General features: G+C 36.7%; 1 protein-coding gene across 2 annotated transcripts in view; it reads left to right on the plus strand.

Moving 5' to 3' along the window:
• The window catches only part of gpc5b (glypican 5b), a 31,583-nt gene extending 19,061 nt beyond the window's left edge, over positions 1–12,522 (plus strand). Inside the window, exons 8-9 of one of the 2 annotated variants that reach the window (XM_056757924.1) lie at positions 1,709–1,847; positions 10,292–12,522. In XM_056757924.1, coding sequence (XP_056613902.1) covers positions 1,709–1,847; positions 10,292–10,485 — 333 coding nt within the window. In that variant the 3' untranslated portion in view covers positions 10,486–12,522. The remainder of the gene's footprint in view (positions 1–1,708; positions 1,848–10,291) is intronic. The other variant, XM_056757925.1, reaches the window with a different exon arrangement.
• The last annotated feature ends 2,432 nt before the right edge of the window (positions 12,523–14,954 follow it).

Here is a 14,954-nt window from a genome sequence, read left to right on the forward strand (position 1 = left end):
GTACGGGTCAAAATTATAAATTTTTCTTTTTTGCCCAAAATCATTAGGATATTAGGTAAAGTTCATGTTCCATGAAGATATTTTGTAAATTTCCAACCCTAACCACATAAAAACTTATTTTTGTGAGTGGATGGTCTGTTACAGCACCTCTGACGGATAACTTTAAAGGCAATTTTCTCAATGTTAAGATTTTTTAGCACCCTTATAAACGTCTTTACCTCCACCATATATTGTCCTATCCTTAACAACTCATACATCAATAGAAAGCTTAATTATTCAGCTTTCAGATGATGTAAAAATGTCAATTTCAAAAATTGACCCATAAGACATTACAAATGATTTACTTGTACAATCTCAGAGCTGTTTTTATGAACAGCACAGTTCATATTCTCTCGCTGTGAAAATAAAGGTTGCACTTAAGTGAATCCATGTTAAAAGCTGTATGCTCTTCTGAGCTGTGACATCTTGCCTGAATGTCACTCTCTGGGTCAAAAGCAAGTTCCAGTGAACAGACTTTAATATATTGTCCGGGAAAACAAAGCAAGAAAAACAGGTATCCACAAAAGCAAGTCCTGTCTAGAACAGGAATCAGACACATGTAAAAGAACAAAACTAACATCAAAACTCGACAAAGAACAAGACAAAACATTGTATAAATAGTGTCCAGGTAATGATCATCAGGTGTGGGCGCAACAAACGAGGTGGAGGTAAGGGATCATGGTACTTGAATCAAAATTTACCCATGTTATACTCACCATCAAGGCAACCGAAGTTAATGTGACTTTCTTCTTGAAGAATAATGCGGTTATAATGCCACCTATTCTTTAACTTTCAGCTCCAAAAAGTGCATCCATCGGTCAAAGAACGCCTATTAATGAAAATTTCTTACATCCACTGCAGGTGAACTACAGGCTGGTTTTTCCTGCAAATGATGGTGATGAAAGCTCCCGCACAGAGGAGGCAGTGTTTCTATTGACTGAAAGTGAAATTGCTGTTTTAGTCACAGGAACTTTTCAAAATAAGCCTCTTGTTTGCCTAAAGCGGATGTTAGACATGATCGTTATTAGTGGATATTTCTCTTAAACAAACGCATTGATTCTCTTCAGAATACCTTTGTTAAGACCACAGAGCCGTGTCGAGTCGTTCTTTGCCCCCCATTAATTCCCATTCTACCATTTGGAAGTAAAAGGATACGTGGTATTATAACTCCGACTGGGGAACATGGGGAAATTTTGATTCAGACCTTAAGTATCACTTTCACCTTCACGTAATTCAAAACCTGTATGTGACTCTTTTTTTCCTGTGAAACACAAAAGATATTGTATTTTCAGACATTTCTCAGTGGTTTTGTGAGCATACAATGGAAGTCAATGGATTGCAATGTTGTTTGGTTACTCACGTTCTTCAGAATATCTTATTTTGCGTTCTGCAGGAACAAAAATTCATACAGGTTTAAATGACATGAGGATGAATAAATGATGGGAAAAAAATTATTTTGGCTCAACCATCCCTTTAAGAATCTCTAATATATTGTAATGTTAGTTATTATTTGTTACCCTCAGATATCTTTAAGTTATAAACTAAAAACTAAAACATGTGAAAGTAGTAAGTGAATAAACACTTTCTGAAGTCCACCCAGTCATGCATTCATAAGAACGTGTGTGTGTGTGTGTGTTTTAAGAGCTGTCTGTGATTTGTTTTGTTACAGGAGATGAGAGGTGAGACTGGTTTTGGAGCAGATGGTCACGGAGATACTGAGACAGGCAGCGGCGACGCAACAGACGGAAGCGGCGAGTGCGATGATGAAGACGGTTGTCAAGAATCGGGCCACAGCGAGAGCGAGACAGGTGAGTTTGTTCTCGCTCGTCCTCTGTGGCGACAGCTCACAGTCAACTGTCTGTTTGCGTTTACGTGATCCCGAGCTCCCAGGAGTCGACATTGTACCCACGTTGCTTAGAAACCCAGAATCATTTTCTGCCATTTGTTTGCATTAGGCGGTCAGTCTCTTCTCATTATTTACAGTTCGGACAATAACAGGAACATTTGGATGTTATTGATCTCTTGCATCTAAATATTAATCATATATTGAATTAATACAATTGTATTTTCTTAAATAAAACATAAATAAATCACATTTATATTTAAATGGCATTGTTAAACTATTGTTCTTTATTTTGTTGATGGGCAATAGAATAAACTACTGCTTTAGGATATCAGCTTTGGTGGAAAAGAACGCTTCACATAACAGATTCACCTAATGAATTGGGTGTCGTGGGATATTGCACCATTTTTCAAAGCAAAGCTCCGACTCCTTGGATGAGTCCATTTGTCCTCTCTCTTAGATACAGGCACTTTCCAAATGGCATCCCTCTTTTAAAAGTTTAGCCATGTTGAATGTTGGTTACAATGTGTTGATTAAATTGGCTGGAATAGTACTTTTGTATAACAAAAACAAATTGTGATGTCACCTTTATACCCCTCTCCAAGTTGTATTATAATTTACTTAAACTGCAACTATAAAAACACTTAAACTAATCAAAAATTTGAAATTTTGCGCAGCAATAAATTGAAGTTTGAGTTGCGGTACTACAACTATTTATAAAAAAATAAGGCTGACAAACGATTATCCATGATTAATTGTATGCAAAATAAAGATTTTTTTACATACTATGTGTGTCCACTTTGTATAATAATTATGTATATAAATTAAAATGTGTATATACATTTTTACATTTGTATATAATTGAAATTATATATATATATTTTATTTTTACACAGTATGCACTATTATGATACTATGTAAAAAAAAAATTTTGCATACAATTAATTGAAAAAAATAAATAAATTAAAAGGGATGTTGGAATGAAAATAAACATATGTAGGAATACATTTAAAAATAAAAAAAATAAAAAAGTAAACTAAAAGTAACATGAAAAAATAAAAGCTATTTCAAAATATTTATACAGTACAATGCAATACAATATAACTTATATAAGTATAATAACTCTTTTAAAGAATGTTAAAATATTTGGCCTGTGTAGCCATGTAGATTAACCCTAAAATTTGCACACCAACTATTTAGTAATTTAAGAATACCTTCCAAAGCAGAGATTTATTTATTTTGTCTTACTTTTCCTGATATCCTCACCAACAGAGAAGCTCTCTGAACTAAATAACCCACTTTAAAGCATGAATTACTGTGCCGTGAAATTGACGATAGTTAAACATGCATTTCCCCCTCTCTATTTTAGTATTGCGGTTTTTAATCTATCTTCTTTCCCCAATACCGATTACTTGCTTAAATGAACTGCTAGTATATGGCCATTTTAAATCCCTCAAATCCCTTTGGCTTGATGAAAAATGAATTGCTGAATGACAGCCAGTCTCTTCCAGGGTCACTGAAGAACACCTCCCCCCCACCCGGCAGCAACCACAGAGCTGATGATAATCAATCAATTATTCATTTCACAGGAAACGGTTCATTAACGGTGACCAGAGCATTATGATACCCCCCTATCTATCTATCTCTCTCTCTCTCTCTCTCTCTCTCTCTCTCTCTCTCTCATTCCCTTCCCATTGATGATGCTGCGATAAGACGAAATAGGACGTGCAATCTGCATTGTTTGCTTTTCTAGAAGTACTTTGTTGTTATTGGCTGTGACTACAACACACACAAATAAGCACTGTGGTTTATTGTCCGTCTCCATGGCCACCTCGGACGAAAGCCAAGGTCTGTTTTAGGGGGTGCCCTGAGCTCCCGGATGCAAAATGGGAATGTTTTTGCTTGCATGTCCTCTGAGATCCGCATAAAAATTTCACATTGATCTGTTCCTCAAGCCCCTGAGAGTCTGATGTGACGTTCACCGTCTGCGTCAATAATGTAATACAGCTGTGTTGATTCTGAAGCTTTCTATCTGTTGTGCTTAAACGTTAGGCCCAGTTTTGGTTGCCTTGGTAATGAAGGATGCTTCTGTTTTGGTTCTAGGTGGACTTCACCTTTAACTGCTTTTAGAGGGTTATTCCAGCATAAATTAATAGCGGTCCACTATCGGCAAAGACAAGCCTCATTAATTATTATTGCTCTCACTTATGCTCAGTTGAAACATCTAACCCTAAGTATTAAATGTAAGCAATCAAACATGTTTTTCCAAAGTATAAACCAAAGAAAAAAGCGCTAACTAGCATTTTTACCTGACAAAGAGAAGGTTAGAAAGAGCAAAAAGATCACAACATTGCAGATTTGACCCTGCATCAGTCACATGAGCACCACACCTCAACATCTCAGAGACACAGAGGCCTGGGCCGTGCACGGAGGGTGGCCCGGTGGCTAGAACCACGGCCCCACTGCCCTCATCCTCTAAGGTGCCCCTCTAAACCCCACCCCCACCTCTGGGCAGGCCTTCACAAAGCTGACAGTTTGTCTCATTGTAACTGCTGTGCAGTACATTTCCCATTATCTATGTTCTTAGTTGAAACCAGTAATCTATAACATATATCATATAAATACATTTTTATTAAGACCATATTAATAAGAACCCAGATAGTAGGAGAGCATGTGAAAACTATTGAATCATTTGTTAATGTTAATGCATCAATATTTCCTTTAGCTCAGTGGTAAGCGCATGGCATTAGCAACGCAATGGTCATGGGTTTGATCCAAGGGATTGCACATACTCATAAACAAATGTAGTTTATAGTATAATGCAATGTAAGTCACGTTGGATAAAAGCATCTGCCAAATGCATAAATGTACTTATCACTTTTCCACACGCAAATATTGTTGAAAAATGTTTGAAATTTCAACAAATCAACACTACAAATGTGTTAAAAGAGTTGTAACTTACATAAAATAAAGATTTATCATATTTACTGAGCGCTACAGTGTGAAGAAAGACATTTCTAAAAGCGTAGGCTGTGTTCTCCTGTCCCAACCCAACAGTGCCCTTTTTTTGTTTCAAAATGTCTGTGCACGGCCCTGACCGAGGCTCTATCCACTGCTCCACAGCACCATACGTATCCTATCCTATTTATTTATTTATATCCCTGTTTTGTCCTTTTCTGTCCGTCATCAGACCTCTGATTCTGCAGAGCGTGAGGGGGATGTGGTATTTAAAATGTAATTGTATACAGTTGTTTATAGAACCAGAGTCTGATAAGCACTTGCTGAGTTCCAGCCGAATGAAACAAATCCTTACCGCATACATAAAAAAACTACACTGATCTTTGGGATTTTGAGACTATCAAAGAATATCAAAAGAAAATCTATATATTTACCCATCATTTACCAGCCAAATAGTACACTTGACCTAGCAAAGAATGATGCAAGGGACAGTTCACAAATGAAAATTCTGTCATCACTTATTCACCCCTTGTGTCATTCCAAACGTGCATGAGTTTCTTGAAGAATGTTGATAACCAAACAACATTAATTAACTTCTATTTTATGGACACAAAACCACCGAGACATTTCTTAAAATATCTTCTTTTGTGTTTTGCAGTAGAAAGAGTCATATACAGATTATGAACAACATAATGATGAATAAATGGTTGAACTTTAGCTTTAAATTTCACAACTGTACCCTTGAGCAAGACATAAACCCCAAGTTGTTTCATTTGGCCTGTCTTTGCAATGTACAAGTTGCCTCATCCAATCCTGGTCGTGTGGCAATAAAAGACTCCGTCTACCTCTATCAAAGCCAAAATGAAGGTCTCCGATTATGTCGGCGACTGGACTGTCCTCCAAACTCTCAGCCAGCTATACTTTGATTAATTAAGTGACATTCATACCCGCGCAATTGAATGGCTGTTGTTGAGATTGAAAGAAGCCTCATTACTCAATGTGCCAACTCAAGAACACTCTAGTTTAATAAATCAATTAATGATGTTAATGTGCAAGGATAAATTACAAAAGAGACGGTGCGTTTGCTTTCGTATAAGCAGGTGTACATGTTGGTTGTGATGTATGGGTCGGCTACAATTGGCGCCTCTGGGGAATCGTGGCTTGGGTAATAAAGAACTCATTAGTAATTCAACAAGGATTGGACGAGGAGAGATACCTTTACACCCACCAACCTCAAGCATCTGATGAAGGTCAAACAGTAATGGTGTTTGTATGCAGGGACGAGCGTGTGACCCGAATTTTTGTTCATGCAAATGATCTTCGCCTTTTTCAAAGTCGACACGTAAGGGCGTTCGCGACCCAGTTTAATTCCATTATGCGGCTTGTTTTAAGATCAAACAAGGTATTAAATGGAAAGATTTTATCTGTTGGAAATCGTATACGATCGTGAAAAGTGGCTGTGTATGTATTGCAATGGAACCAAGCAGTTAGAGACGGGTTTGTAAGTGATTTGTGACGTAAAATAAGGCATTTAAGCTTGTAGCAAATTATTCAATTGAAAAATATAATTAAAGGAGTAATGTGGAGAATTTAGCGGCATCTAGAGGTGAGGTTGCGAATTGCAACCAATGCCTCACTCCACCCCTAACCCCACCCTTTCAAAGTACTATGATGGCTGACAAAGGACAAAGATGTTGTCGTGTTTTTGCTTCTTTGCTGAAAGAGATCCTATTTACAAAACATGCTTCGTTTTTTACGCAAGCTCTGATGAAACACACAGCAGTTTGTCTGTTCAGGGCTACTGTTGAAACAACATGATGAAATACCCGTGGTGTATGTACACAGAAATAGCGCTTCATTATGTAAGGTCTTATACATCTCTGAAGACATAGTTATTCATATTATATTGCATTTCTGTCAATAGATCCTCGAAAACTACACTATGGACCTTTAAATAAGTATTCATTTTTTGTCATTTGGAATAATATGCACCTATAGACGTACATAAAATACCAGGAACATGTTGACATACAACAGTTCATGTACAAATTTCTGAGACAAAAGATTATTGTCAATAATCTTTGACTGTTGTTTGTATGGCACACAGCGGTGAACGCTCTCATGTTACGGTGTCGGAATTCATGTGTGTCTGGGTTCATAATTATCAGATTATTTTCTCAGCATCAGACATCTGAGCGGGCATGCTCTGACAGTTTGGTAAACTCTGATTTAGGTGACCTCATCTGACACGAACGTGCTATCTTTTGTCTATCACCACCTGCAGCACTACATTTCTTGCGTATTATATTCGCAAACTGAATTTCTGGCCTGGTTGTCGGTGGAGCTAATGCTAACATAATTTCAAGCTTCCTATAGATCTGCTGCTTTCTCTCACCCTTCCCCCATTTATGTGAAGGAAGATTAGATTGACTCCCAGGGGTAAAACAAGGGAACCGGCTAGTTTAAACCACCAGCTGTGGGAAATATTGCAGACGTTTTGTCTAAAACAGCAGGTTTGCTTTGATTTAGCCCTTAGTGTTTAATAAAAACATCATTCGTTTGACATGGTGTTGGTCATGTACACGAGTGTATAATAGGTGTAAGGCTCTGAAATCATAAGCTTAAGATCAATAAAAATTAAACAAACACTGAAATAAAAACACATGATATAATATAATAGATAAATAAATATGATAAAAGCACTGCTATTTTTTTCCAAATTAACAGGGAAAAAAAACTACAAAAAATAATTAACTAGAGACTCACAATAGTAAATAAATACAATGCCCAGGCAACACCTCAGAACATCTAAGTAACGTCAAAACAACACACTAAAAAACACCCAAAACCTTGGAAACTCCACAGCAACCAGGACAATAAAAATAAATCTGCGTCTTTTTGAGAGTTATGCCATTCTGTCTATCTATTTACAAAACCATGTAACTACTGCACATGGCTTTGGCATAATATGTATCTTTTATAGCACTATAATAAAAACCAGCAGATTTACAGTCTGTGCGCTGTTTGATCGAAGGTGAACATGTTTTAACAAGAGTACATTAACGACAAATACAGGTTTCTGTGAAAACAAGCCACTCTAATGTGAAATTTATTCACACATTAACAGACATTACTGCAGAAGAGAATCGTTTTTTTTCTAGCCATTACCAATGCTCCGAACGCCCATCGGTATGTGAACATCTCATTTCTGTGTCATTTTCCGTCACTTTAGTTAAAAAGGAAGAGGTAATTTGAATGTCTCCTGCCGCATAAACTCTCATTTGTAATTCTGCCGTTTCTAGTAGACGATCACATTTCTCACATCTGCTTTTCCAACCTATGGTTCAACAAAAACAAAACTAAATGAATGAATAGAGATGTTTTGTCTTCGGGCTTATAAACATCAAGAAGGTTAGCGGCTGCCAACTACCACACATAATTATACCTACATTGTGGGCGGACAAGCTAACAATAGCGCTCTGTCTGCAAAGGGACGTTATCTTTCGAGGGAGTTTTTCCTGAAAACGTAAGACACCAAAAGTTCTAATAAAAAAAAAAAATCCCAAAATGATTTAAAAAATATAATTAGCATAGAAAAGCTGGTTTTAGCGCACAAAGAGGTGAGCCCCCTAGTGGTGGCCGCCATTTTGAGAACACATGACCTGGTTTGCACTCAATTAATTGGTTAGCTACACTAAACAAATCGTTTTTAAGCTTTTAACAACCAAATCTAATGAAGTTGTGTAGACTTCTCACAGGTTCATGTTCGTTATGGATTAGGCTCTACTGTATGTACGTTGTCAAAACTAGGTCAAAGAAGGCCCAGCTCACACTTCACTGTCATGCTAATATATTAAGTCTCCCGGCTGTGTTCTGTGAGGCGTTGAGAATCATCCACTCGCTTCAGATCTCGAGTGCCTTCTGAGTTCTGTGGCAGCTTGTTCCTGAACACCTAAAGGTTCATGGGAGAATGTGAAATGCAATCATTCTTTTTGTCACATGTGGTCACGCTTCACTTGCGTATTTGATAGACAGAGAGTATACACCTTTTTTCCGTAATTATATTGTTTGCCGTCGCATTACGAATGAGTGGGCGCATGTCAAAACAATTAGGGCTTTTGATACGTTGCCTGTTGTTGTATGTTGGCATTTAACAACCGCCTGCGTAGAAGCTGAATGCATTTTTAATATCCGTCAAATCATAATTTGAAGCTTTTAACTGCACACCCAAAGTCAGCTTTCCATTACTGTTTATTCTGTTCAAGAACCGACCAACTTGAAATACTAGACTGCCAGCAATAAATCTGCAGCTAATGGACTCCCGAAGGTCTAGCTTCAACACTTCCAGTGTAGACAGTCTGAAAACGGCGTAGACTGGCCATGAGATTAATTATTTAGCCAAAGGCAGCTGTTTTGAATGTTGGTGGACATTTCTGCAGGTGTGGAAATGAATTGAGTGAAAAAATCTCTTTGCGTATTCAAACATGCCAAGATACTTGTCAGCAAACATGTAACCGTGCAAATGAATTCCTCTGATTTGCATTTTGATAAAAACAAAAAGCACCCTTATATGCCTATATGCTAACAAAAACAATACTCTAAATAAATCTCCAATAAACACAAATTTATTTGCATGACATGTTTAGCATTATATTACATGCCACATGTGTTAATACTGTTTCACACACACAACGTGTTCTCAGTATACTTTTTATGCATTTCAACCATCATTACCAAACAGCCCTATGGGCATTAGCTCTTAACCTCGGTACAAATCGCATCACTTTACCGTTTTTAATCAACATCAACAGATCACCGTGCAGTGATTGGAGATGAATGAACCCCATTGTGTATTGTGCACAAGTCACAATGGCTGTTGTGTTCGAGTCACAGGTTGAGTTTCATTGGAAAGAGGCGTGTTTGTTTGTTGTTTCGTATCCTCTTGTTTATGTTGAAAAACAAGCAAATTGATACTTAGAAAACATAGAGACCCTCATGCACATACATCTGCTATGTCGACACACTAAAGTCATTTGTGTCCGCATGGATGCTATGCATCATTCCACCGTGACACATTAATGTGCTGGATTCCGTCTGTTTGTTAGCGCACACCGCAGCTTGGCTCTTAGCCTGGTGTTGATATATCACCCTGCTTGTCTGCTGCGCAATGCACATATGTTCAACCCAAAGATAAAACTGTTATTATTGTGTTTGCGACAAGCATTTATCACTGCATCCACATAGGTCTTTCTCATTTACATATTTTCTCATGGTAAAAGGGACAGTTCAGCCTCCCCAAAAAATAATTATAAAAACACAGAAGATATTTTGAGAAATGTCTCTGTTGTTTTGTGTACATTCAATGGAAGTCAATGGGGGCAATGTTGTTTGCTTACCAACATTCTTCAAAATATCTCATTCAAATGAATCACTCTCAAACATTTTTCACAGATCCTCAAGACCTTGCCAAGAGGAAAATCAACGCACAAATTCCTCCATGGGGTGTCATCACCACAAACCAGCGGCCAGACTCCAGACCCAAACCTGGGGTGAACTTCAATGGAGCCACGCCAACCATCTCAGCCACCCAAATTCTTACTCTGTTACCCATAATGCTGCTCTTCCTCTCGTCTGATGCTGTCTGACGCTCACGATCAAGAGCACAGACCTAACTGGAGTATAAAAGAGAGACTCATACATTGCATTAGTTCCCTTAGAAGTCTGCACATTTGTTTCAGGTCAGCCTCCCAGCATGTGGCTATTCACGTCGCCTGTTTAAAAGCACCGCTTATTCGTACTGTTTATTTGCTCTGTCCTGTTTTAAAGGGTTCTATGTAGCTACTAAGTAGTGTACTGTTAATGAAATGTACAGTAAGTGCCAGTGAGAATATTGTCACTTTTATTGTAATTGGTGGTTTACTGTAATATTTCATATCAATTTAAATTTCAGATCATCGAAGATGAATGTTTTACAAATATGCTTGTATGGAAATATATTTGAGGACGAATGAGGAATTGTAATATTTTATCTGCTTGTAGATCTATATTTTAATATCTCTGCCTGGGTGAATCTCCGCAAGAAATGCCTGGGTCATTTTTCACCTCGAAATAAAAGTAAACAGAAATAAATTTATAAAAAATGTAAATAGAAAAAAAATTGTTCTTGACATTTTTGGCATGATTTCTATTACGGTGCACATTACCCTTCTCAAGATCCTTTTAATATCGCCTTAATACCAGTAAATTAGTAAAAAAAAATTGTATTTATATTTGTATTTAATAAATATTTCTAAATTAAAAATGAAAACAGCTACATTGTTCTGCTTTACAAATACATAATATATTTACATATTAAAAATATATATTTTCATTAATATAAATAAAATGATGTTTGGCTTAACATTATTTAAGGAAATTACTTTGGGGTTAAAAATGCCCAGACATTCATTCACAGTTTGTCTTTTCACGAGATTTACCCAACTGCTTGTGCAATTGTACGTTTTTTTGTACATTAATCAAATTGTACATTAACATATTTATACTGAGATTTATGTATACAAAGTGTGCATATAATATTGTTGTGCACAACAACATTTAAAATAACAAAAATAGGTTTTTTTTTATCCTAGAAATTTGATTCACTTTATTTTTTGCCATATGCAGGCCCTACAGCATTGCACAACGCTGACATTTAACTGTTCCTCCACATGCATTTACCGCTTTCTTTACACAACGTGTGGATGACGTCACGGTCTTAAATCTTTGGCTTGAATTCATTAATGTCACTTTTCATTGTAACTCTGTTTGACTGTGCTATATTGTCGATATAAAACCTTGCATATAAATCCATAAATAAAATATCAGATTTTAAAGTAGGCCTATACACATGTCGTTTTGATCTCTCCCTCTCGCGTCTCTGTGAAATGTAGATTTTTAATTCTTGTACCTCCTCAGTATCAACCACCGAGACGTGTAGGGCTAATTCTTATTTGACATCAGCTTTAGATTTTATGTACATGGATCCCAGGCTGCATGGCAGAAGAAATCTGCTTGTGACTATTTTGTATCTCCTACATAAATCATTTCCGACATATTCTAGTCAACAGAAAAGCAATGTTTGACATTTATACCAGCCACACCCAGACAGCACAAATCTGAATCATGTCATCTTGATGCGTTTTAATTTATGCGGCTTCGTTTGATCTGCTGGGTTTTGTTATTTAGATGCGAATTAAGCTGTCAATATTTTCTGGTCTCCTGCCACAATGAAACCCTGTATTTTGAGGTTGCTATGTTTTTGGTGCCAACAAAGTGCATGGCAACTGCCATAGGCATGCCGGAAAATTTCCTTTGAAAGCTTGTAAAGGTGAACCCTTTATTCTTTTTGTACGGTCACTTCTGACTCATTTTTAATTTTTCTCAGGCACCTCTGATCAAACAATCAGGGGTTGAGAGCTTGTGGAATACTCAAAAAAAGATTTTACAATACTGTTCACTTTAATTAAACAATTCATTTTTATTTTAATTAAATGTTTTAACACCACTGTGTTATGTATTATGTTCATCCACAATTGCATTGTGTTAAATGGACTATACTAACTTTTGCTGAACTAAATGTTTACATTTTAAATGGTTAAACATGTTTCAATCAAGTAGATCAATACAATATTTGATGCTTGTTCTATTTACTTAAATAAATCAAGTTAACACAACACAATTATTTTGAACCGCTTTACTTAATCCATTTGAGTTGAGATAACCTTAGTTGTATTAAAGTAGCGTAATAGAAACAAGGAACAGGATTTCCACTTCCCATCATGCTTTGCATGGGGCTTAATAAGAAGAATAAAAGTTTAAATAAAATTTTAACTTTTAGAAAAATGATGAAGCAGGGATATTTGTTCATGTTTAATACTATTTTATGTTTGTATTTAAACGAGTTTCTAGTATGCAGAGCCGTACGAAGTATACAACTTCCTTACTTGAATGTAAGTACAGATAATACTTGTCAAATATTACTCCACTACAAGTAAAGACAGATTCTTACTCAAGTGAAAGTAAAATCGCCTCTGCCTCAGTGGCCTGAGCCGCTTGCTTCGCCTTGGCCCTCTGTATTATGTTTACACACTTATGGTTTATCATTTTTCGTTTAATGTCAATCAATGTTTTTCCATATTGGATATATGGCGTGAAAAATGAAAACAGCATTGTCAATAAGTAAATTAACTATAGAGCTTGTTAATCCACGACATGCCGCATTGAATGTTGACCCAACTTAGAATGATGGCTGCTGTGTTCTGTTATTCTTGTTTGATTAGGAAATATTACTGTGGTAGATCGGTTCAGGAAAAGTCCATGGTTCATTCGCTTTCGATTTCTCCATTTGTCAAACAAAACAAGTACAACCGGTAGGTATCAAAACAATAATAGCAGTGGAGTATTATCCTCCCAAAATGGTGGCGCCACTGCAAATGCAACATAGGGCGTGACGTCAGCTTCACATTCTCATAAGGTATTCTGATGTGGTTTCATACTGTTGAAAGGCGCTCAAATCACTATATTAAAAAACGGCATGTTTACATGACAATATGCTTCCTTATAGTTTCACTATATGCCTTAAAACATTCAGTCTTACTTAAATGAAAAAAAACGATTGGCTCACCCATTGTGTCAAAAGTTAGACAGACAGATAGACAGATAGACAGATAACATAACAACGACACTCATAGCTGGTAATTCATACCTGATATCTCGCACTGCGAGATGCCATTTAACGTGAACCCTTTCCCGCTGTAGAAAGGGCGCATGTCCATCACCATGCAGATGCCACAGACATGAATACAGCAAAACTATCACACAAATTATATTCTGCAGCGGAGTGTTGAAGAAAATTTACTTCACTTGTGATTTGACAAGAAATATCCGTAAATGTATTTTTCTTCCCTGTCGCCTCATAAGTACAGCCGCATGTATGAACGCGCACAAACATGCACGCGCTTGCTCTGAAACACAAAGACACAGAGGAAGAAACTTAAACAAACAAACAACCAAGAAACTGTTAAGTGTTGAGAATAAAAACACAATAGAGACGATTGTTGACAAACACTGTGTGTTTAGAGCTATTAAATGTGTGTCAATATCATTTTGGATACATGAGAATAAAGGAATTTTCATATATGTAGATGAGCACAGAGATTTGTCTGTATCCTCATCAACTTTCCATTGATCAACTCTGACCTTGAATCACTTGCTATCACTTGCTATTTCAAATAGCCTAGTTTGAAAAAACATTTAACACTGTTTTCTGTTTTAAGATAAGCTACTTTCATGACTTATCTATTAAAATGTAATCTTAATACACTTTAAGCCATCCATTCGAAAGGGCGAGATTCTGTTTGACCTCTGACCTGTGTCAGTAAATGAGTTTGGAGTGAAGTGCATAAAGATGCAAGATATGAGTGGAAAATAAGCAGCTGTTCACCAGACAACAAGACACACGCAAACTGACCTCAAACACATTCATTAATATACTGTGAGAAAGTCTCAAACACAGTTCTGTGGCACAAGAACTTAAATGTGTAGGAGTCCCTGTTGAGTTTAAGTCGAACTTCATTGTAAGAATTAACGTCATTATGCTTCCAGTAGCAAACAAAATACAAAGAATTAAAAAAAGCTTCAGAAGATGATAGAAACTTTCAGATTAGATGTATGTCAGATTACATCCATACATTTATTTTTTATACCTCTTATCCCAGTTGAGATAGTGAAGAGCCTATACAGTTTATGCGTACTCCAAAAACACAACTTCTTCATAACCATATCAGTGCCACAATATTTAACATTGATGAAAGGACAACATAGGTCCTTTTTTCTTTCAGAAATGTATCTATTGGCTTCTCAAAAGGGCAGCTAATCGCTTTCCCGCTCATTCACCTTCACAACTCCTCCGTGGTGTCAAACACATCTCTCACAACATTCAAAAAACGACTTAAAACCCATCTCTTCTGTGAATATTTGACAGGCAAATTGAATTTAAGAGTCGAGCGTCCGAACTGTTTCGTCCGAGTCGTTCAAAGGAACCGACTCGCTTGCGATTCGAACACCGCTATTGTTC

The sequence above is a fragment of the Triplophysa dalaica genome, chromosome 10 (assembly GCF_015846415.1).
Source record: "Triplophysa dalaica isolate WHDGS20190420 chromosome 10, ASM1584641v1, whole genome shotgun sequence".
Taxonomy (NCBI): Eukaryota; Metazoa; Chordata; class Actinopteri; order Cypriniformes; family Nemacheilidae; genus Triplophysa; species Triplophysa dalaica.